General features: G+C 36.6%; 1 protein-coding gene across 1 annotated transcript in view; it reads left to right on the top strand.

The window, feature by feature from the left end:
- LOC148822685 (retinoic acid receptor beta-like) overlaps nt 1-26,330 on the top strand; it is a 76,777-nt gene that overhangs the window by 28,996 nt on the left and 21,451 nt on the right. The window contains exons 3-4 of the mRNA XM_088929587.1: nt 501-642; nt 21,648-21,808. Of these exons, the coding sequence (XP_088785713.1) occupies nt 501-642; nt 21,648-21,808 (303 nt within the window). The remainder of the gene's footprint in view (nt 1-500; nt 643-21,647; nt 21,809-26,330) is intronic.

Raw genomic sequence — 26,330 nt, 5'->3', positions numbered from 1 at the left:
TAGCTGTATGATGTTTTTAATGAAAAGAAAGGGAGTTGCATTTTCAGTTCTTCGCTGTGGTTCTGTGAAGAATGCTGCACCAGATGCAATGACCCATTATGGGTCTTTGCTGTATATTTGTGCCAGCAGGTTCTAAAAGTTCTTAAATGCTCTTTGATTAATCTGCCGTTGCTGTTGTGGAAAGGTTTGAAATGCTATGTAGCTTATGGCTCAAGTTAAAAGACAACTCAGCACTTTGTACAAAGTGTTTTATCCATTTTGTTATTACACATTCACTATGGCTGCAGGCAACTTTTTGGCCTGTAACACAAGCTTTATTTGATGTTCTTTTTGGAATGTCTCTGGAGTACATCTCTGGCTCCAACCATATTCTGGCAAAAAATATATCAAAACAAATAGTCTTTGTAACAGCAGAAATCAAACAATCTTCTTAGATTTGAAATGGAATCCAAACACGGCAAAGTTTATTGGTTTCTCCTCTCTCTTTTCTTATATTTCAGGGCTTTTTCCGCAGAAGCATTCAGAAAAACATGGTTTACACGTGTCACAGAGAGAAAAACTGTGTCATCAATAAAGTCACAAGGAATCGATGCCAGTACTGTCGGCTGCAGAGGTGCTTTGAAGTGGGAATGTCCAAAGAATGTAAGTTCAATCTCTGTGGCTTGTATACATCAAATTTGCATAAGATTAAATGCCCTTTTTTCTTAAAAAAGTTTCAACCTGCTTTGCTTACAGCAGTATTATAGTGCAGGTTCAGGATGCCAGTGTACCTGCATTGCATGGAAGAAACGCAAGGTCAGAGCAGATATTGTTCCCCATTTTGAGATGCATAATTTGGATCTGGAACCCTTCTGTTTACTCCTTTCATTTCTCTGTAAAGTAGGATGCCTTTTTTCGTTACAACATTATAGCTGGGCGGCACAGTGGTTAGCATTGCTGTCTCTACATGACGTGGCCCTGGATTCAGTTCCTGGAGTACTATCTGGAGTACTGTTTCTATATTCTCCCTGTGTTGGCATGGGTTTCCTCCAGGTGCTCTGGTTTCCTCCCACAGTACAAAGACATGCTGCTAGGTTAATTAGCTTCTATGAAATGTTTCTCTGGCGTGTTTGTGTCTGTGTATGTCCGGTGATGTATGAGCTTCCTGTCCAGGGTGTATCCTGCCTTGTGCCCATTGTGTGCCAAGTTAGTCTCCATCTCCCCCTGTGATCCTGTACTGGATAAAGTGGTTAGAAAATGGATGGGTGGATTTAAACAGTCTTGGATATATTATTTAAAAAAAGTCTCCAGACACTTGACCATAACAATGACATAAACAGTTTTACTTTCTGATTTTACAGCCCATTCTAGGGAGTTAGAGTTAACTTCAGCTGTAACAATGTAATTGTTGGTTACAAGTCTGTAGTTTTGTATTTTAAAGCAGCAAATATTACTGAACTTGTTGTGGCGTGCCTGGACAGCTGGATTTAGCTCTGTCTCAATTAATTGTGGTCCCTGTCATAGTCTTGGTACCAATGTAGCATTCATGTGTCAGGCACTTTGCTTTGAGTGCTAGTGCCTTAATTCAGTCTTTTTTGGTTTGACATTACTTTAATCATGTGCAGCTCTTGTTGTTATCAAAGGAATGATATTGGTTTAATGTGAAAAGAATTTAAAGCTCACATTTTATCACTGTTTTTTTTACCGCTGTCCAATTGCATTACCAGTAGATACTGTATATTCTGCCAATATTCAGTACTAATAGAGAGTTTACACATCATTTCCAAAGTAACATATTATGTGGCCTGAAATCAAGAAACATAAAATCATCATTTATTTTACTAATATTTACAGATTGTAACACACAACCTTCAAGTGAAAAACAAATGTTGAGACAATTTGAAAAGGTGTTATCTAGCACGCTGACAAGTGAGAGTAGGTAAGGTAGGCACCATCTATCTTGAGAAAATGTAGCAAAAATAAAATTCTGAAATTGTGATATGTATTATGTCATGGGGCTGCTTCTTATCAGCCAGGACTGGGAAAATAATCAACACTGAGGGGAAAATAAATGGAGCAAAGTGCAGGCAAAAATTAGTGCAAAACCTGATACAGTGTGCTGAAGACCTAAAACTGGGATAAAAATTCACGTTTTGGTGGAATAATGACCCAAATCACAAAGGGAAAGCTGCACTGTAGTGGCTTAGAAAGAAAAAAGTAAATGCCCTTGAATGGCCTGATTAAAGTCTTGACTTGAATCTGTGGCACTTCTTGAAAACTGTTGTCCAAAATCAATTGAAACCAACTTGACAGAGCTTGAACACATTTGCAAAGAAGAATGAGCGAAAATTGTACAGTCTTGGCAGTGGTGTAGGGGTTATTGAGCACCATTTAAAAAATATTTTGGAGACTGTAGACAATTCATTTCAGAGCATACGAACTAGAGTGGTTCATCATAATATTCAGAAACATTTAAACAAGTATGTAACCAAATTAAGCTAATTGTAAAAGATCTGTAATTTGTTTCTGCTTTTCAACCTCCAAAACCCAGTCTATTTAATGCCTGTGTACTGTATTTTTTTAATCAGTCTAAAAGTGCTACTCAATATTTATCTCTTGTTAAGTCTGAGTGTTCATTATGTCATCACAAAACAACCCTCTGGCACTAAAAAAATACTTCTATACCACCTCCCACTTTTTCTCATCTAAAAGATTTACAGGTCTGATTCATGCCAGAGGTGCTTCTACCAAGTTTTGACTTAAGCAAAACTTAAGCTTAAGCAATCAACATTTTTTATTTTTCTTTGCAAGTTTTGCAGACTTTTAAGATCAAAGTGTTCAGTTAGAGCGCTCAAGTTTAGTTTAAACTGTTCACAAGTTTACTGTATACAGTATGCCATTTGTAATTAAACAAAATAGGATATCGTTGGGAGAGATTGAATACTTTTGCAAAGCACAATCTATCTTTTTTTTTGTTATCTCACAGAGCCCTTAAAAATGTGTGTTTTTAATGGCATAGTTTCAAAATGTGATAAATAGATGGAATCTAGTTTTTCTGCATTGTTCTCAAACAGAACAACGCAAAACCTGTTTGAATGCCATTTAAATTCTATGTTTATGTTAAATATGCTGAGGACATTTCTTACTTCTGTAGAAAAAAGAGATACATACACAAACTTGCATCATATTAAAATGCAATATTTTTCTTCCTTTATAAATTGTTGAAGAAAAAATAATTTAGCTACACACCAAATTTTTATTTTAGATCTGTTATTTATTTCATGCATATTTGATGTGTCTTGTTGTGTCATTTTTTATTAGTTCTTTTATTTCTTTGAAATTAATCTTACATTCAACACAGAATAAGAGTTGAAAGTTATCTTGTATTGTCCTTTGCTGCTTTAATCAAATTAAATGTTTTTTTTTTATTTCCAATGCTACATACAGTATACAGTATTTCTTTAGTATGCACACTACTGTATATTTCATATTACAGGTATGTTTTGAAACACATATTTATAGCTGAATAAGGGACAATCAAGGAGAAATAAACTGGCATTCAGTTGTATTACAAACTGTCTTATTTGTGTCTTTTGCTGAGAATGCTGAGAATTCAGTGCTTTCAGGGAAGCACTTCATAAAACAATGATGGCAGTTTGACTGCCTGAAGGTACTATCACTGAGGAATAAAAGCATATATTCATATCTGTCAAGTGGTGGCTATACACTGTGACACCCACAAATTGATGCCTGAGAGCAAGGATAATATAAGGCCCTCTGATGTTCTTGTTTATTAATTTGTTTTTGAAGAACAAGTGACTCACAAGCTTAATGAGTTTTCCCCATCAATGTTTCCTCCAAGCAAAGATCCATTTTAAGAATTACTTTTTCAAACATGAATATTGCCTATTTTCGTTCATCACTAAACAGCAGATAGTGTGCCTGGAACGCAATTGAGAAATAATTCATCAAAAGCAGTTGCTTTTTATTTCTGTAACATTTTTCCAACACTCTCCACTTCTGAAGCGTTTGCACACAAGAGCGTCGTACACTGTTTAGCAGAACGTTGTAGCATGAAAAGGATCTTGCTGTTCCTTTATATTTCGGTAATTTAGAAATAAGCAGGATTTATTGTGCATGCATTACGCTGCAATAAACAATTGTGTACAGAAGAATTTACACCCTACTTACAAGATCACATTTTTTAACGAGAATTTATGTTATTAAAAAGAGCTATTCTTATTAAAAGTGTTAGTGGTTACAATGAGTGCTGAAGAGGAGGAGGTTAAATATCAACACAGAACATTCAAAGAAGACATCAAATTTACAAATTGCATAAGTATTCAGCTCAATAGGTCAGTATTTGGTAGAAGCACTTTTGGCAGCAGTTGCTACTGTCAGTATTTTTGGATGCCTTCATCACCTTTCCCACCTTTCCACGGTAGGATTTTATGTATGTTTTTCCCATTTGTCTTGGCATAATTAGTACAGTTCTGACAAGTGTCCTGGGGACAGCTGATGGATTGCAATCTTCAAGCCCATCCATTGATATCCTAAACCGCTTTATCCAGTATGGGGTCTCGGGAACCCCCCCCCCCATACACCAGGGCCAATTTTACAGAAGTCTGTTAACCACCAGTATTTATTTGGAGTGTGGGAGGAAGCTGGAGCATCTGAAGGAAACCCATGTTTCAACAGGCAACAACGCTAAAAACTGCACCACCAAGCCACCCAATCAAGCCTTGCCGTTAGCTTTTTGAGATTGAAGCCAGGGCATTGACTTGGACACACAAAACAAGTGTGTGAAGAAGAGTCTTCTTCTCAGACCACTGCAGTGTCTCTGGCCTTGTGCTTCAGGTCATGTTCACCTTACTTTTATTTTTATCCCACTGTTTTGCCTGGCCTTCTTCTGGGTGCTCCAGTTTCCTCCCACAATTCAAAGATCCTTGACTGATTTAAGTAGGTTTTCTACTAGGATTTGTCTGTGCTGTCTGCACCATCAGTTTCCACCTCAGTCCTAAGAACCGTCTGCTCCCCAATGATGACGGCACTGCCGTTACATGATACCTCCCCCACCATGTTTGACACTTCAGATGGTGTTGACTGAGTGATGTGCTGTGTTGGGCTTGTGCCAGACGGAGCATTTTGCATTTAGAACAACAACAAAAAAACTAGTTTTGAATTGTCTGAACACAAAACCTTCTGTCGCATGCATGCAGTGCATCTCATAGATTTTAAATGATTTTTTCTAGCTCATTGTCTGTTGATACTTGCCAGATTTGTTAGGGACTAGCTTATTGTTAATGACAGACATTTCAAGGACATTGGTGGTTTAGCTTAAGGCTTAATGGTGGCTATCCATACCCAGTTTCCTGCTTTCCTGGCTGCTCATTTTGGGAGGGTTAATTGATCTCAGTAGTGTCTGGGTGGTATGATAAACCATTCAGTTCTTAAAGATGGACTTCATGATACTGAGATTGATTATCAATGGCAAGGTTTTCCTTTACCACTCTGCTTCACTGGGCTCCTTAAGCTTCATGATTACTTTTTTATCAGTATATACATTACACCACAAAAGTCTTTATTTACATGATTAAAATATACATGATTAAAAATCATTTACATGATTAAAAATATCCCCAAATTATTACACTTTGATAACACACAGGCTAAACCCTTCAAAAACAATCAATTTGCTCCTGAGCTGATTTTGGGCTCTAGTAGCAATGGGGCTGAATATGTATTCAACTGAGAATAATTTCTCTGTTAATCTTGCCTGTTTATATTCTATATACTTTTTTTTAATTTAATCAAATTGCTAATTTTTAAGTCTAATTTAAAAGTGTTGTTAGTAGGTGGCAACAAAATGAAAAAAAAATTGCAGGGTGATGAGCACACCCACAAACCACATAAAAAGTAACAATTCATTATCTTTTTTATGGTCTACAGTATATCTACTCATGCCTAAAACTTCACTTCTGTACTATTGTAACGTCATCACTCCTGAACCTTATGTAGTTAATTTAATACCTACATTCACTCTTCAGTTTAAGGTTGAAGCTTCAAAATGGTTAAATCATAAATTTAATACGTACTTTTATTCAGTTGTAATTTGCATGGATTTATGAATTCCAGACTGACAGTATAGATAAGTGGATTATCCATGAAGATACAAAATGCTTAATTGGTCTTAATAGATCAATTGGTTTTTCAACAAAAAAAGGTGATACAAAGACATTGCTCTAAGAAATACAGCGTGTAGCAAAATTCGACAGTATAATCTGCATGGCACAGTTACGTATCGCAAGGTGAAATTGAAGTTCAGGTCAGAATTTTTTTTTCATGTTTTGGTACTGGAATGTTTTGGGGATATATGTTTAAAATGCTTTTTGTTTATGTCATTAAATCGTGCTAGGAAGCTGAAATCTCTTTTATGGTGAAATTAATTAACTGAAAACACAAAGACTCTGATTGTCAAACCAGCAGGCCTCTTTCGCAAAACTGATTATCAGGCAACATTAGAAATCTAAAGAATAAGGTTCATGGTACATGAGGGCTTTGTTTTAAGCAAAGGCAATTGCTAAATGGAAATCCTTCCAGTCAAAAAAATAAACTGAATAAATGAATTTACTATGCTATGGAAGTGAAAATGTTTAATACAGCTTAATGGAACACATTTTTATATTTTACATTATTTTAATTGAAAAGAAATTACAGCTTTTGCTTGGTTTAATTTAAATGAATAATTATAACAGAAAAAAACATGTTCATACCACACTGTACTCTGCTTTTTTTGTGCTGTTTTCCTTCGTCTATGGAATAATTTAAATAATTGTCTTAATGTCAGACCACTGGAGACAGTGTGGTTTTGCCATTTGTCTAGCTCTTCAACATGTTGAACAATTTTAAATTGCTGTCATTTTTAACAGATCTGAGTGGACTGTCAGTTGCATTGAGAAATTCGGTGATAATTTAATAACTAAAGATAAAAAATGTAATTGTATAAAATGTAAAAAAAAATGAATCAGTATTATTTTTGCAAATTATACCTTAAAAATCAGCATGATGGCACAGCAGTTATCATAACCTTGCAGCTCTTGGGCCCTGGGGTCAGTTCCTGGGTCGATGTCTGAGTGGAGTTTGCATGTTTCCCTATATCAGCTTGGGTTTCCTCTGGGTTCTCCAGATGTACTGGTAGGTTAATTGGCTTCTGTAAAATTGTCCCTGTTGTGTGTCTGTATCTGTGTGTGCTCTGCAATGGACCGGTGTCCTGTCTAGTTTGTATCTCACTCTGTGCGCAGTGCTTCCTGGGGTAGGCTCTGGAGCACAGTGACTCTAACCCTTCAAAATATTATTCTACACCATAACTAGTCTAATACCCCTTGAATTTCTAGTAAGATAGTTAAGACAGCAATCGCTGAAAGAAATGAAAAATATAAATGGAAAAATAACCGACTCCTAATGGAGCTCGTATTAGCAGGGGAATTTCACAAGAACAAGTATTATTTGTTTGCTTTTTTTATTGAGTACTCGTAAGTAAAGTGCTTGTTTAATGAAGGACGAGTGTAGACATTTTCAGCTTTTTTTTTATTACGCAAGTGATATTTCCAGTGCAATGAACCTATCATTTAAAGAAAGTTTTTAGCTGCTGCTTCAAATAAACTAAACTGTTTAATCAAATCTGGAATAATTCTTATTTATATCTCGGAACATAAATGACTTGCCATTAATCATGTTACTTTTACTGTTTTGCTATCCTCTGTGTTGTGTCTTTGCTTGGTATCATTTAGCTAAAATCCAGATCTCAGACACCAAGCTGGGAAATCCACTTTGCTGCAGTCTAGCCATTCATGTGTTCTTATCAGCCATCTGATCACTTGGCAGGCTACATTGTTAGAAAGTATGTTCTGTACCTTGGTTCAAGTAAACAACTTCAAAACAAAAGAAGACAGTGGAATCCTTCCATTTGTTTAACTTTATATTTCTTAACTTTCTTGGGTAGGATACCCAATGTATTAGTGTGAGACCCTCTTCGGGAATGACACAAAACTTTGGGGAAATTAAATGTTAATACTTACTGCATTAAATCATATTAAAGACGTTAAGTGATATGTTGACTTCAGTTAACAGTGCTGTTGCTAAGTTTTTATTTTCCTGCAGCAGTTGGGCTATCTTCTGAGTGATTCCCTGGTGGAAAGCACAACTGAAGAGGAAATTTCCAATGATAAAGATGTTCCCAGCAAATGGAATTGTACTTATGTCTTCAAACTATGCCTATAGCCAGCTTTTGATATGTCTCATTAAGTATAAATGACATAATAATGAAATATTGGCTCTTGGCACATTGGCAATGAATATATGACGCTGTTAAATAATATATTGAATTTCCAAAGACTTGTTTTTGTGTTCAACAGTGGATGACATTGGTAGAAGCCAAACCGTTGACTGAATCTAAATATTTTACCATCTGCTTCAGTCTACTTTAAGGTTTGGGGCACAAGTGGGGGACATAGAGAGGTTAGCGTGTAACTTTTCCTTCTGCTTCGATCTTGTAAGACAATATAGCCATGTTCATGTTGAACATTTCTTGACAAAGCATTGACTCTTAAAGAACAGTTACTTTGAAAATGCTAAATACTGCTGAATTGTATTCTTACTCTGGTGTGTTCTTACAAACTAGTCTTTAATTTTAGCTCCATGTCTTTTGAGCTTTCCCGATTTGTTCACAGTGGAGGAAAACTGTTGTGGGTAAGAAACTTTATAGAACTTCTGCTCTATTTCTCAGTGGGTAGTCATCACTGAATTCCATCCATTCATGATCCAAAATCTGCACATTCCTGGTAACGGTGACAGTAACCTAGGGCTTATCCCAGAACCACGAGCTCCACCCAGCTCATAGCATCAATGAACCTTACCAGCATGTCTAGAAGAGGAGAGAAGAAGCTAAAGAACCAGAGAAAACCCATGCATACACAGGAGAATCAAACCCAGAAGAGGAAAAACAGAAACGCTAACCACCACACCCCCCTGCACCCAATATGAATCACAGAATTCACTTTTCCAATTACTTTTTACAAATATACTGAACATTTATCTTTCTAGGTTATGTATCACTTTTAAGATGAAGTGGCGCTTCAGCAGAGCGCTGTTTTAAACGATTAAAATTATAGAACTTGAGCAGGCAGGCTTTCTAGGCTTTAAACAAATGTGTCAGATCATGGATGAAAATACATTTAGGTCCAGGTGAAACAAAACACGCAGATAATGTGAAATATTTGGTTAAGTTGAGTAGATGTTTATCATTTCTTTTACTTTGAATTGGAAAGAAGAAAAAAAACACAAGCAGTGATCATTAATGGTCAAGCTGACACTTGTATTCCAGAATAACCATGACCTTCTAGACACTGTTTATGAAGTGCTAAGATTCTGCCAGTGATCTTCAACCTGTCCTGAGGTTCATCATTCATATCTATACTGTAAATCTTTCAAGTACAATTTTATATTTATGAGCAGAATGACAGGTCAGAGGTGCAGAGGAATAGGACTCTTTTCCTCTGTGAGTATTTACTAGCCTGAAAAATAGTGCTACAGATATTCAGTATGTTCCAGCATATCATCGGGCTTTTTTGCACCAGTTAGTTCCTCTTCAGGTTGAAATGATACATACTACCATTGAGACAGTTCACTTCAGGGATCTTAATAATAATTATAATCTTAAATTGTGGCAGCTCATGCAGAGGTGATGTAAAATAATCATCCTTTTCTTTGCTTTTACTTCGGTAGCATAAAAACTGACTGGGTTATTTTAAAAAAATACATGTTGTTTGTAGCCTTTCACTTTTCAAATTCTTATATGGTTGAAACTGAGATAAAGCACATATGAAGTTGAAAAGAGAAGGCAATAAATGACATAAGGAGTGGTGGCGGCCTAGTACAAAGTAGCCATTCATTCTGTGAAATGAGATACTTGGATCAACTACAGTAGCTACAAGCACCTAAAATGCACTAAATGTGTCAAGTAGCTTCTCCTTGTTTGTAAGCTTTCCTGTGGTCTTGTATTCCCAGTCATTTGGTAAGCTGTCAGTCTGCCTTTATTGCATCCAACCTATAATTTTTCCAATCTCTGATGTACAAAAAGAAATTCACTCCCGGAAATTAGGAGGTGCCAGCACCAATATCTAAAGATTAAATACAGTGATTAACCCTTTGGAATCTCATTTCTGTCAGAGGGTTAATTATTATTTTACTTTTCACACGTAGATTTAGATAACTGCTCAAAACAAAAAAAAGTTGTTACTACATGATACACACTAAGCCCTTTCAATTATAGAAGCCTTCCATCTGTGAAGCTGTTCCATCTTTATTCAATTATTTTAAGTATAAGTATATACTTAACATCAAAAGAAGCTTATCCCTTCATACATTTGATAGGCTTCTTACATGTAAAATGCGTGAACTGTACCCCTCTCTTTAAGAGTCCCCACTGTGAATAGTGTCCAATACAAGATCTTAAATAACATCATTGTTTTCCTTCATAACATCAGATTAAAAGAAATGTCACCACATAACTCATGCCTTGTGACAGGAATAGCGTCTATCAGGCAGCAGACATTGAGAATGTGGGTACAGTATGTAGTATATAATCAAGTACAAAACACCATTGCAGAGTATGTTACATTTATAGATGCGTTTTTTCTGCTTTCTTAGTTTTAAGGTTAAAAAATATAACTAAATAAAACCGAAAGATTTCTTTTCATAAAAATTGCCGACTGAACTATCCAAAGCCACTATCCATTAAACGAGTAGACCACCCTATGGCCATCAATATTCAATGTCTGTAGCTTAATTAAAAATAATGTTTTACTACCTTTAAATGGGTTTACGATTAGCCCCTTTTATTAATGCTTGACAATTCATTTTCTTGAATGTTACTCAAATTAGATTTTCTTATCAAGTATAATGTGCAGGACCAAAATATCCTAAACTTCCACACCTTACTTATTGTGTTCAAGTTGAAGTTCGTTGGGCGAACAGCCTGTGCTGTCGTCCATCTCACGACAGTATTATACAGAAGAAAAGGAACCCACTGAGCAACTGACATGAGGCCATTTATCCCACCCATTCTCTTTCATTTTCAAGATATCTTAATAAGCCTTTTTTTATTACGGTTCCCTTTTTTCTTTATCTTTTTTCCCCCCAAGATAAGAAATTTACCGAATATGCATGAGGCCCATTTAATATGCGTTTTAATAGAGTAAAAATTCTAATGCTCATTTATAAAGCATATGGCTGTGTAAGTGACTAGATGGAGAGAGAGAGAGTTGTTTCCAGCACTCCCGAAAGCTGTGCCTAAGGGGGATGAAACTCAGCCTTTCTATGGAGGCTAAGGCTTTGATGGTATAAATGCCTTCTGGAGTGGTTATATAACACACAAGGCAAGATCCTGCATGTTTGGAAAGACTAGAATTTGTGGTTTTAGAGAGTTGGAGCCTTTTCGATTAATATTCTGATGTCATTATTAGTTGAATCCCTATTGAATTCTGCCCTCCCCCCCTTGGTGCACAGTGGTGCTCAACACATGCCAGCACTTACATCAGATTACAGGCTTTGCTCGTCATGTGACAGACAATTCTAATGGATTCAGAGATGTTTCATCAGCATAAGAGAAACACTCTGACCTAGTTTCTATCTGCAGTAGACTGACATCAGCTGATGTAAAGACAGCAGCCTAAATGTTGTTTTAAATCTTTATAACAGTAATCTAAATTGATAATACAAAAAGACCTACAGCAAGTATTTCACTGGTGTTTTGCTGGTTAACTGCATAAAGCCTGCATTTTGTAAAATATGTGTCTCTTTCACTATATGTTTATTTTGTGCATCTTAACACATTTATGGAATAAATTTTACTTGTTGCAATGTGCAGTAGATTGTTTGGCTGGAATTTAAAGCAAAGAGATCAACTCTCAGTTAAAATGACAGTTAGAATTTAAAATAGAAATGAAACAGCACTGCAGTCCTGCATGTTAAGCACTTAATTGAGAAAAATGTAGTAGAAATGGAGGTAAAAGACAAGAAGGAATGCTGTAGTTTCCTTTAGTACGTACAGTTCAAATTTCACAATAAATAATTTGATCTCAGTGTCACACCTAGAAAACACTAACCTACATAGTATGCTTGCAACACTCATATAGGAAAGAATGTAAACTGTCACCAGAGTTTTGGATAAGATCCAGAGCTGAGTGTCATGAGCTTCAGGGAAAGGACTTTACAGAATTACTGAATGGTTACAGTGACTTTGGACTCTACTATCAACTGCTGCCCATGTCATTTTACTGCCCCTTTTATGAACACTGGATTTAAGGTCCATTTTAATAATAAATTATTGAAAATGGCATGAGATTTATCTGATGCTATAAAAACACGAATCCCAGGAATGTGTTAATGTCCGTTTGCTTGATTAAATTTGAAGAAAGCAAGGATGGATATATAATTCTTAAATCTGACATAAAAAGAGTATTCCAAGGCATTTTTGTAGAATTTCTTTACCATTCCAATTGCATTTAAATTAGAAATAATTGGAGTTCTTCCACAAAATCAGGGTTTTGTAGACTCGAGAGCGCAAGACCAAACAAAAGCTTTACAAACCTGTGTTGAGTTCCAGATTTGGAGAAACTGTAGAGCTTAATGTCCGTCTTAATGTCTTTGGCTCCTTCTCTGGTTTTCTGTCTTCTTCTCCTTAATTGTTATGAATTTTACCTTTACATAAAAAATATCACAGTTATGTTCTTCTTCAAACAAACTGTCAGTGAAAAACTAAAAAAAGTAAAAGACGATTTGTTGGATATCAAGCAACTCTAATGTCAAAATCTCATTTTGTCTTTGACAGTACCCATTAGAATTGTAAAGCACATATTTAGTATATAGCAGGCATATTTAAAGGCATTTTTTTTCAGCCACTCAATCTACTTTTAAGCTCACCTTTATCTGAAAAGATTGCAAAATTGAACTTGAAGTCTCTTTGTCACCTTAACAAGAACTTCAACTCAAATGGAATGCAGAAGCCTTCGTTAAATTTAAGCTAAATGTTGAATGTTAAAGTGCTGTAAAATTATATGACCGTGTAGATCAGAGAGCTTAAAAAAGCTTTTAGCTCATTTTAACTAAGTTTTATTAAGTACCATTTAAATAGGGATGTTTCCAGGTATCAATGTATTAATTCCAGGTAGGTATTGATTTCAGGTCTAATGAAGGAAGATCATTAACCTTGTTATGTCCATCCATCCAATTTCTAACCACTTAATCCAATTCAGGAGAGCGGAGGAGCTGGAGCCTATCTTGGCAAGCAGTGGATGGAAGGTGTGATTCACCCTGAATGGGACACCGGTCCATTACAGGGCACACACAGACACAAACACACACACTCACAGCAGGGCCAGTTTTACCAGAAGCATGGCTTTGGACTGTGGGAGGAAACCGGAGCCCCTGGAGGAAACCCAAGTGAACACGAGTAGAACATACAAACTCCTTAGCACCCCAGAAATTACAGCCAGGGCCCCAGCGCTGCGAGGCAGCAGTGCTAACCGTTGCACTGCAAATAGATTCCATGCTTTGATGCCATTGACTCTTTCTGTTGTCATGTGAAATACATATAATAAATAAATCTTTTGGGTTTAGGTTTAGGTGACCACAGCACACAAATGGAAAATAAGATGTACTGTTTCTTCTTTATATTATTTACTTTATTTATTATTTACTAAAGAGTGCAGGGTACCTGGAACAAGTTACTGAGCCATGTTGAGTAGTTACTGTGGGACGCTTCAAGAAATAACAGGATGTGATCTTTATATAAATGAACTGAACTGCCACCCAAGCAGTGTAGACAAGATGAATCTCCTTGTCGTGTTTGCTTAACGTTGCATTAAGAAGGAAGTCACAATTCAGACCTACTTTCTGAAAATGAGCAATCAAGGATATGTGAAGCCAATGAGAGGCCATATGGACACTGCAAAGAGCTTTAAACCAAAACCAATAACCTGTTAAATAATTATAATTTGACTATGCAGTCTCTGAAATGATACATACAGTACCATGAATTACTAATCTGGAGATACAGTAGATGATGTGTAATGCCCATACGCCAATCTACAGCAGTAAAACCATTCCACCTTCCTATGAATCAGTATATTAAAATCTTTTTGTATTTAACTAGATACGGAATCTACAGTTTGTTTGAAAGACAATGGAATTGACACTGTGCAACACTACAAATTGCTCCTGTTATATATGTATAAAATACAAAAAATACACTTTTTTATTGATTTTTACCTTTGTCTGATGATTCAGTCGATCTCCTTAAAAGATCCAAGAATAATGCCTTGTATGCTTGTTGGCAAATGTCTTTTATTGTGTAAATTTGCAAATTCTTAAACCAGAGATAAGGACTACAGGGTTAATCCATGTTGATCTCTTTATCATCAAGGCAGGGCATGGGAGTAGTGTATATTCATAAAGATATTAGCAAAGATGTCGATCCTCTTTAGACCAAACTTAGGCTTTTGCTGTCAGCTGCTGAAGGGCAATTCAAAAGCTTGTGTCAACACACTGCGTTGATATACTGTACATCAACTTTTCTGTTTTTGGAGAAAGTTGAGGAATTGAAAGCATAAATTGCTTTTTAAAGGTATTAATTGCTCTCTGAACGTACTGATATCATTCAATAAGCAATTAGCAATCAGAGTTCATGCATATTTAGTCTGAAATGTGAGATCAGCATACATCTCAATTCCTCAAAACTCTGGTCAGTGTCTCTATTATGTCTTTCACCAATTTGGACATTTTTTAGTCGTCTCTGTTTGGCCTGTCTTAAAAATATGTTCTGCTTACCTTAATAATAGAAGAAAACACAACATGCACGCACAGTACATTAGTCACTCTAGAACACATTTATGAACTGCTTCTTCATCATTTACCCAGAATCACACATGAATGAGCCTGAGGGCAAGTAACATTCTGACTGAGAATCGCCCCTCTCATAAATATAAAGCACACATCCATTTGGGCTGTGTTATGGGAAAATATACAACACTACGTTAATATTCTGAACACAGCATCTATTCAGTCTGTTGGTATTTTATTTCATTTCTTAAAAATGTCACAATTGTCACAGTTAAAGCTCTGATCAGCTTGTGTTTGGCACATAGATCATTTCTGAGTGAAAGCTGGGTGATGTAATTCTAATGTGGAAAATCAGAAACAAATTTCATAATGGACTTCTTGTTTTCTGTGAGCTGTTTAATTTGGCAAGCCGCCTGCACAACAGCAACAAAAAAAAATCCTTAAATTTTTCATAAATCTATCCTAAAAATACAGTTAATTAGGATGATCAGTGCTGGCTTTATTCTTAAAATGCCTGATGTGTATTTTGTGCTGTTGTGTAGAACTGCAATTATCTCATAAAGGGCACAATATTTGCTTGGTAATCACATTGCTTTGATTACTTTGATTTTCTAAAGCTTTTGTATTTTAATCTTAGCAGATATGTCATCTCTATTAAATATGTTTTTGAATGTTGAAAACAAAGACAGATGCGATTGTTGAAGGGACGTGGAAGCGAGATTATAGGTTTTGCTCGCTAGGTTAGACTACTGCTCCTTTTTGGCCCTAGGGCCAAAAATCAGTCACTGTAATAGAATTGAATGACATTTGTGAAAGACACTCAGAGGAGAATGTCATCCTTAAAATATGAGTTCAAAGCTCACTTTCTCAAGTGACTTATGTATAGTAGGAGTACGATTCTGTTCATTAAAAATACATTTTGAAATGTGAGAGGTAACACTTAGTAGTTATATAATGGCCCTCAGGTCTAGCTGAATTACACGCCCCCTGGGACTTTGAAAATATAGTTTTCACTTATTTTAAGGAATATATAATTTGATGACAGCAGGTTTGATAGAGGATTGACAAAGCGGGTTGTTAGCCAGAGAAATATAATACTTATTTACCTTTGCATATGCCACTGCCTGTGGTTCATGTCTTCAGAAAGCTAAAACATTGCATTCAGTAATGCATATGATCAGGATTTCTGGCTAAATGTTTCCAGCTAAAGAGTTTTAAACACAGGGTTTTAAAAGTATCTGAACCACTTTCTCTGTATATTTTAGAATGTGGACATTTTTAAGCAGTTGTAGAGCAACACAAGACTCAACTAACAAATACAGTATTTGATATACTGTATGCAAACTTCCATCTTATTCAGACAGCGCATCACTGGCATGTTTGTACCAAAGTGACCCCAGAACTTCTTTTTTATGAAAGCCACTTAACTATTAGAATTTTTAAGGCAGTGAATTTTGATGTGTTTGGAAGCAAACGTATCTGTTAAATGTTCCTCATACTGTAATTTCTGTATTAAGTCTTCATGCAAATAGTAACACAATGTTTAGGTATGGCAAAAAAATTAAAAACATGCTTAACATACAGAATAAAAAAAGGTCAGTATTTTCGTATGTGGGGTGATAATTCAGTGCATCTTTTCAGAGCCAGATGCTTAAACCTAAGAAGCTCAGAAAAGATTCCTGCACAAATGTATTTATGTGGAGAAAGGCCCAATATCCCCTTTTGAGATTACTTAGTGCTTCTGAAGTGGAGTCCCTGACTAAAGTTCATTAAAACTCTATGGCCTTCTGATTTCAAAACTCTATTTGAAATCAGAAGAGATTTCAAAGTGCAATCTAGTTTCACATAGAACAGAGTGTACAGTATATTAAAGATGTAGAGAACAGAGTAAACTGAGGATTAATGGCTTCCTATGTGTACTGTGCAGTGTAATAAAAAAATAAAATGCTTCACAAGGTAGAAAAATCTTCAATATTTTTGTAAATTCGTTTTCAGAGCATATACTTTGTTAGGTTAACCTTGAGATTGAAATTCTATCAATTTACAGCACTAGTAAATTATGCTATTGTGCAAACATTTTCTAGTCCATTTTCTAACCACTTCATCCAATTTAGGGTCACAGAGAAGACAGAGCCTTCTGCCAGAGCTGACCACTCGGTGCAAAGCAGAATACTGTACGTTCTGGACAGGACACAAGTCCATTGCAGGGCACACACAGACACACCCAAACTCACGTCAGGGCCACTTTTCCTGGAATTTTCCAAAGAAGCGACCAGGTGTTTGGACTGTGGGAGCAAACTGGAGCACCCAGAGGAAACCCACACAGACACAGGGAGAACATACAGTACTAACTCCATGCAGATAGTAACCCAGGTCTGGCATTGAACCCAGGGCTTCAGGGCAGCAATGCTAACCACTGTGCCACCCTCCCACAAACATTGGTGTCTTTTATTCGTATTCTCCTTTGGAGTAAATGACTGAAATTGCATAGTCTCTTTAGCTTCAGTTTAAACTTTTTATCTATTTAATGTGAATGCACTAAACATGGTTTAGTGAGTTACATTCAGTCTATGTTAACTAGTTACCTTACAATATGTCTTTTGTAACTCAAAACTTAATAAGCCTTCAGTCTGTGTCCGGCTCTGAGTTCTATTGCCCTTTCTAATTCACATTGCAGGGGATAACCAGTTGTGAATATAGTATATGTTTGAATTAAAATTATTCTGTTTTTCAAAAAGAAATATAGTGGCATATATTAAATAAGTCTAAATAGTAATGTTGGTTTAGTTATGTGTTTGTAAAAGCCACTTTGATTTTCTTTATTCGAATCAAGATTTACCAGGAAAATAACTGTAAACAATGCACACTTGGAATTTATTGTAGGCGTATATAACATGCTGAATTACGATGTAATTCTTCAATTAATCTAAATTTTTATTATTACAATTTAACCTCCTCCAGAAAATACAAAGAAGCTCATGTAAAAGTTGATGTAGTTGTCAGTTTTTCCATTTAAAGGGGATTGTATCGTCCAAATAAATTAAATTTCCTATTAGACATTAAAGACATGTGTTTTTCTTTTTCTGTTTCCTTTTCCTGTTTCCTTATTTACAGAGTTTCATTTTTATTTGTAGTGTCCTTAAAGGTGGCAGCTTGGTGTGGTCATGTTTTGTGGGAGTGAGGTGAAATACTGTAGCTTGAGCAAGACAGTAAGCATGCATAATGCTGTTATGGAAAGACATTGCTGTGCTCTGCCAGGAAGCACATTAAACTATACAGTATGTATTAAATATGTAAGCTGGCCTGATTCCGCACTATTACATCAGTAAGGCTGGCAGTTCTGTTTGATGGCTGGCATGTCAGACACTCTTGTACTATTGGTCTCAACATCTCAGTATTATGCCAGCAGCCATATCACCCTGCAACTCACAACTGGCAACCTACTAAAGCTAAGCAGGTGTGAGCCTGGCCAGTACCTAAATGGGAGACCTCCTGGGAAAGCTGAGGTTGCTGCTGGAAGAGGTGTTAGTGGGAGCAGTAGGGGGCGCTCACCTGCGGTCTATATGGGTCCTAACGCCCCAGTATAGTGACGGGGGCACTATAGCGTAAACAGGCGCCTCCCTTTGGATGAGACGTAAAACCGAGGTCCTGACTCTCTGTGTCATTAAAAATCCCAGGGCATTTCTCGAAAAGAGGAGGGGTGTAACTCTGGCATCCTCCCCAAATTTCCCATTGGCCCTTACCAATCATGGCCTCCTAATAATCCCCATCTATGAACTGGCTTCATCACTCTGTACTCAACATTATTCATATACAGGATGATTCACCTTCAAAATATTGGAAGGTTCTGAATCATTTTTTAAGCAGATAATGGATTAAGGTGAGGTCAAGTTGTTGACAACAACTGAAAACACCTTACGTTTTAGCCTTTTATTTGTTCTTTTTTTTCTTATTATTACTTTTTGGTAGCACAGTAGTGCAGTGGTTAGTTCCTGGGGTTTTGTCTATGTGGAGGTTATGTGTTCTCCCTGTGTTTTTATACGTTTTCCACCCAGGTACTCCTGTTTCCCCCCACAGTCCAAAGACCTCCTGGTAGGTTAATTGGCTTCTGAGAATTTTGGCCCTAGTGTGAGTGATTGCGCATGTCTGTGTCTCTGTGTGCCCTGCAATGGACTGGTGTTCCATCCAGGGTGTATCCTGCCTTGCTCCAATTGCTTGGCTTTGGCTCTGATTGTATTGGATGAATGACCAATTCTTAAATTCCCCCCCCCCGGGAATGAATAAAGTGTTTTGAATTGATTTAAAGCAAGATATATCATTATTTTTATTGTTAGCGCTATGGTTGATATTGTATATAAACCTTACACAGCTTTTGAGCAGGAGTGTAGAGTGGTTGTCAGTGTTGTGATGTGGGATGCTGTCACTGACAGGCAGGAAGGGAATCCAATGGCAGGCCCTCAGTATTTCCTGCAGGCTGGCGGAGAAGCAAGAATGGGAGCCCAGGAGAAGAATAGGAACTGGGGCAGACAGGAACAATCTGGGGAAGAGGCCATAGGAATGATGCTGGCTGAATGGGAGGCAGGCAGGATTCGGGTCTCAGGTCTCAGGGCTCGGGGTAACTTGGAGGGATCAGGTTTGCTGGTTTGTACGGTCATAGTAATGTAGCAGAACAGAGTGCCGTGCTGGTACACTTGGCTCAATGACAGAGCACCTTTCCTGTGGCGTTTCAGGAATTAAATGGGGAATCTGGAATAATGAATTCGATGATTGTGTGCTGGCTTGGTATGGGGAAGGCCAAACCAAACCAGAGTGTGTTAGAATCAAAGCCCTGGGAGAAATGCAAGGGAGTGTTGCGGTTCTTCCCGGGGCAGTTTTGAGCTGATGTTGAGTTGTTGCTAGTCTGAGCATGACAGTTAGGCCTCTAGACTCCAGACGTAAGGCTTTCTGTATGTAACTTCACTTAAAATGCTCCAGTAAATGCCTTGCAGTGTAAATGGGTCTCCAGGTCATACTTTTAAATGGGGAGTTGTTTTCAAATTATCCACCTGGTAAAATGGAGAAATAGAAAAAAATGCTTAGTTTTACTTGCAGACATTTAGATGGGTGCATATGTAAAGGTCTGGTAGATGTTCTAGCATTGATCAGATTACTACCAGTTAGTGCTGATTGTAAATGGGAAGTAATTAAGGACAACACTGATGAAGCATCTATAGATACACACAAAACCAGTCCTCATACTTACTGAATGTCAGGTGGGTAGCTGCGTCAGCATACGTAGGCTGCAAAGGAACAAGTAATAGGTTTATTCCATGCTGAAAAAAAAAAAGAAAGAGAACACAACGTTTCGGCCGTGGAGCCTTCTTCAGCTGTGGAAGGCTGAAGAGGCTGAAGGCTTCACCTGAAGAAGGCCGTTACTGAATGTCTGTTGATCCTTTATAAAAATGCTGTCATTAACATACAGTTTTTGTTTATGTAATGTAATTCATACAACATAATCTAGAGCCTGATAAATGTGTTAGCAAAACATGTCAAAGTCAGTGATAATATTTACTTTAACAAAAAAAGGTATAGTACTTTTGAGCTTTCAAAAAAACGTCCTTGATTTTTTGCAATAATTGTGAGATTTTCTCAGAGATGGATTAAGAAACTCATTCAGAGCATGGCACCAAATTAGAGTTTTTATGAAGTCCAAATATTTTCTGTGGCGTTTTACTGAAATGTTAGCATATGGTTAATCTTTTAATGGTTCTTTAAAAAGCAAATGACTATTACTTCAAACTTAATTACTTGCGTAAAAGTATATGACTTCCCTCAACAGAAAATAATGGAGTCTGTACAGGCGAACAGGGAGTTTGAGAAATTATTTTAAGATGTGCTGTACTGATAATAAGCTGCTACAAGAGTGCCTTTCCAGAATTAATTAAATGTGCATAGTTTTCCGTAGGAGGGCCATTTTATGTAAACTAGGACCCATATTTTAGGATTGAATTAATTTGTTTTCTCAATTTTAGAGCTGCAATTCTCCTGTGATGTTGTCTTATAAAAAGCCACAAAACACCAAACACTACCAAGCTCTCTGGAGGTTCATCATATGATCTATATTTGTGATGAGAAAGCAGACTATTGAAGGCTGATCCTTGTTTATTTTCTCCTAAGTTTTAGGTGTGGCCTTTAATAGTACATTAATATCTCTATTATGTTTTGTTTGTGTAAATCACAGGATTCTGTGTGTGAGATCGTGATTGCCCTTACTTATTTAAATAAGGTAAATAACAACATAATGTTTTCTTATAAAAGCTACTGGCATCTTGCTTTGTTCCATGAACAAGGCGGTCTACTGTCCTGCATAAAACATCGTTGATATAGAAGCCTTTAGGGTTGTCTTGCCAACAAGAAACTGGAATCACAAGGCTTTTTATAAGATTAAGATTTCATTAGTTGTAAATCAGTCGCAACTGAATACCAGACTGATGATGAAAATGTCATTTTACAGCCACATCAATTGTTAGCAGTGAAATTGAGCTTGTAAGGGACACACCAGCCTGATATTTCAGTAAGTTGTATCATAAGCAATTCTTCAAACCTTTGTAAAGCAATCACATGTAAAGCAACAGAGAACAATTTGTTCAGTACTGTATCTCACTGTGTATGGTGAAAAATGGTTAATTCTACATCTGTCATCCAAGAGAGGTATTATTACCATAGGGGGACAGTATTGTTATTTTGCATGTTTTCTATTTTTATTGAATCTGCTTACGTTGTGGTTTCAGCTGTTAGAAATGACCGGAATAAAAAGAAGAAAGAAGTTCCAAAGCCAGAATGCACGGAGAGCTACGAGCTGACAGCAGAGTTAGAGGACCTTATTGCAAAGATCCGCAAGGCTCATCAGGAAACATTTCCTTCCCTCTGCCAGCTGGGCAAATACACTACAGTAAGTGCCCGACTGAAACACTGCTCTGCTCTGTTGTCTTTACTTTTCTGAGCTGCGGTACCTTAGGGGTATGCGTCACAGATGACATCGTTTACCCTCTGGTTTGCCAGTTGAACTTAAAAAAGAAATAAAGTAAGCTTTTCTTTTGAGTTATTTCTTATTTTTTTTGTCATTTATAAAATGTCCACAGTAATGTCAATGGTTTATGTAATCAAGTTTCAGCCATTCCATTTTGTTGAAGTGAATTAAGCAGAATGTTAAGACATGAACATAATATCCTGTTAGTCTTTATTGCTTTATTGCCCTGTTCAGTTATTCCAGTTAAATCAAGCTCTTTTCCAGCTGCTTTTTCTGAAAAGCAGTTTTCATGAAATGGGATCAATACATTTAGTCAATTATATTTGTTAGCTAATATGATTCATGGTTTATATACAACATTTAAGTCTGAACATCATGTCCTGAATGGACTAGCACAAATGAAATCATATGATCTTTATGTTGCCTTAAGGAAAGGCTAACTTTTTATGGAAACAGTTTCAGTATGAGTCAATTTTTGTGCAGTGTTGTTCATTAGTAGGAGTTAATACTTGACCCTGTCTTATGTTATTTAATCCATAATCTGTGACAGAGTACTTACTTTACAGGAAATCATGTGTGATGTGAGACATCAAATATATTCTGGTGCCTTCAGCCAACCAAGAAAGAGTAAAATGTGGTGATGATACATATCCTGTAGTGGATTATTTGTATTTTTAAAGTGTGTTTAAAAATATTTTAATGGATTATTGTACATTCTGCAGAAAATATATTCGTAACAAAATCAATTCTAAAAAATTGATAAAAATATGAGTATTGCAACAGGCGTCTTTCTAAATCACACAGAGAAATATTTTGTTTGATTACAGCAGCCTTGAACATAGTTGTTGAAAAGTAAAGTATTATTCAGTTCATTTTGTTTACATCTAAGAACATGTATCTACTCAAAAACCCAGTGAACCAGTAACACAATTCAGCCCAATAAAGGTATGTGTTTCAGCCCCAAGATGAGACACTACGATGGTCTGATGTCACACAACCATTCAAAAACCAAACAGTGTCTGGGTCTTCCTATTAGAAGTTATTTTCAAAACATAGTTCTTGGGGTAAAATATGTCATATAATAAATAAATATGCCCTTAATATGGCATATAATAAATATGCCCTTTCAGACCCAAGAGCTCAGTAAAAGTTACAAGTGTATGTTCCACTAATAGTTAAACCACGGTCATGTACAAAAAATGGAGCTCCTTCAAACAAAGTCTCAGAAGCAGCCAAGTGTTTTCCAGTCACTTTTTCTTAAGAAACCACAACAAAATACAGACTTTGGAACCATCAATTAGAAATTCACACAATTGAGTATTGAGGTGACACCATAAAGGCCATAAATGTAGGAATCTCAAGGGACTCTGATAAATTCCTCTATTCTTTTGTATTGTGATTTTTTACCTAATTTCTTTATATTGTATTATTATTTTATAATGTGTCTTAGGGTCAAAACAAGTAGATTTCTAGCCACCATGGAGTTCAACGTAGAGTAAACCCACTGAAGCCCGAAAAGTATTCATTTAATTTGTAATTAATTTAAGTTTTGCGGCAATAATGATACTCGTCCAGTGGGTGAATATTATAAATAGTAGTTGCAGGCTAAAAAATCTTACAGTTATCATTCCCCCTGTTTGTTAGCCAAAGCATATATTTTTCCTCTAAAGTAAAACTGCTCCTTTTCTGCTTTGATACGTTTGTAGGCCGACCGAGGCAGGGAATCCAGTCTTCATGGTTCGATTGCTAACTGTGCAAAAACAACAAATGTTAAATGTGTTACAATAATCAAGGAAAGACAAAAATAAGCTAAAGCACCTTTTAATGGAAAAGGAACATACTTAACTAATATTACAGCTGTCAGTCTGTACACAACTCCCTGTGATGATATACAGATGCTGCCAAGTCAAGCAAACCTTTTTGGCTGACTCATTAAGGGACACATGTACTGTGACTCAGTGAAAACTTAACAGCAGATATTGGCTGCGAATGTGGATATTTGCTTTGCTTTGACCACAGAGGATTAGGTTCCATCACTAATGTGGATATGATGGTGAACTCTGGATGTTCTCAATTAAAAGATTTGTGGAGGGGGGTGTATGATGGGTGTGTTTTTTCAAAGAAAATAGGTTGCTATTGTACCAGGGCTCAGATACAATATCCTATTACAGGTGATGTCACCACCTTAAGCCTTAAGTGTAGAATTCTCCAATGGCAGACTTTGTCTTTCGGTGGAATGGATTTCATCGCTGTTTAGGGAGTGTGTGGGGAAGATGAACCCTTTACAATTATGCTTTATGGGCATGAACATAAATGGACCTGAGTAAGTTCAGTAACTGCTTTAGCTTACAGATGGTGGGATGACCTAAAACCTTTTAATTCACCTTCATGTGATTACACAGTCAGCTGTTATGCCATGGTTAGGAATCATTAGAGACATCACAGAGATATAAATGTAATTTTAAAGGAGACTTAAGGTCCATGGTGGGAGTTATTTTTTTCAAAAAAGTAGAATGCTGTGAATCATGTTTATGAATATTAATGAGCTTCAGTAATCTCAGCAAGTATCCATTAGCTATCATTCTGTTTGTTTTAATTTTATCAGGGCTTCTATTTAGTTGTACTCATCAGTTTAAAAAAATAATGTGTAAAATGCATCACCATTTTTAAATACATGTCATTGTTATAAAACCCATCCAATGTAACTCATTTTTTGAGAGGATTCAAATAATTCCACGATAAGCAGTTTTTAAACTTAGCACATGAGCACATTTAACAACAAATGTGGATGCTGAAATGTTCCGGGACAAAGTTATTTATTTTTAACTTTCTACATACGAGGCTTCATGTTTACTTATTTCAAAGTCTATAACAGCATTAAATGAAGCTGAAAATGTGTTGTTTTGTCTTCACGTATCAGCATAGACAATAGTGCACAAGCATGTGAAGGTTAGTGCACCTCCCCAAGATACAGGTGTGGCTTGCAGATGCCCTCAGACAACATTTATGCCAGAAGGAATCATGTCTTCACAACCAGGGACCATGCCTGTCTGCTTACAATGGATCACCTCCTTGGGGTGGAAGGAGAAAGTTCTCTTGCTGATTCTCCATAAGAAGCGGTAGTCATTGTTCCAGGAAGTGGTCAGAACATACAGCAGAATTTAAATTTACAGCATGCACCCAGGTGCAGTTTGCACCATCATAGCTCTAATTGTATGCAGTGTTTGATCCTGCTTCTGTGACATCTCAGCACCAGAAATGGATATGGACTGTCTTTAATCTGTTTGCTTTGAATGTAGTATTTGATCAGTGATTTTTACAATCGATAACTTCACAGTGCGAGGTATTAGCATGAATGAAGTGAAACCTGAGCTGCTATGTGCTCCTAGGGCAGTAGCTCTTTATTCCTGCCCTTGTTAGATGCAGTCAAACCAATTCAGTGCGAGCTTCTCCTCAATAACAGGAATTGCTGTTGCAGCCAAACACGTTTCAATCCCTGGAGGCTGCAGCAGGCTGGGCCGTGGGTCTGCTAACAGCCTTCTGGTGACAGGACCAAAAACTGCTCTTCAGTGCTCTGTGCCCACTGGGCTTCTCTCTGAATCTTCGCGGTAAAGACCCTGACATTTGTGGATGTAGCGCAATACTTCAGAACTCCATTACCTGTCTACAGAACAATTGATTTCAGAGTTTTTTTTCTTCCTCATATGGAGTCACTATCCTAATACTGTAGTGGTTTGAATGAAGTGATTGCTAGCATTTTGGAAAGGTAAAAGATGTAATTTTTCTCGGCTTTCTAATTGTTGTAAGCGAAGACTACTGATTTTAAACCCTCAATTTAAAATTTGAAGGGCTAGTAGCAGGGTCTGGTCCATTCCTTGCCTTTAATTATTATACCTTTAATGATTGAAACCTCAGCATCGCACATTCTTGAGTCCAGGAAATGCAGAGATGTATTGGTGTTCATATATTCAGAAAATAACAAATCAAATGTCTTAAACTACAGTGTAGCACATGGCAGCAGCTGCAATCATATACAATGAACTTTGTTTTTTAGACATGATAATAATTTATTGATAATGGCCTCTGCTTCAGTACGTTGTCGTACGTTGTCAAAAACCAAAAAAAGAAATTTAGGTGACACAATTTGCTTCATTATCTCTTTTCCTTACACATACTGTACATCAGCATGCATTCTTAAAATGCATTCGTTGCATATAGCAATGTACTTTTATGAATGTATTTTTATTAATGTTAGAGTCATGTTTAGCCTGAATTAACAACACTCATTTTAAAGTAGGAAGATTTATGTGTGCAATTTAATGAGTAGAAGATTAACTTTAATGCTAAAGTGTGTAGTTTTTACCTAATGGATAATTATTTTCTAAAATATCAGACCACCTGTAACCAGAGCTTGTACATTGGTGATTTCACCCTGCTAGATACG

Source organism: Atractosteus spatula, chromosome 12 (genome assembly GCF_055471065.1).
Source record: "Atractosteus spatula isolate fAtrSpa1 chromosome 12, fAtrSpa1.hap1, whole genome shotgun sequence".
Taxonomy (NCBI): Eukaryota; Metazoa; Chordata; class Actinopteri; order Semionotiformes; family Lepisosteidae; genus Atractosteus; species Atractosteus spatula.
Note: the sequence above shows the minus strand (reverse complement) of the source record. Positions and strands in the feature narration are given on the sequence as shown.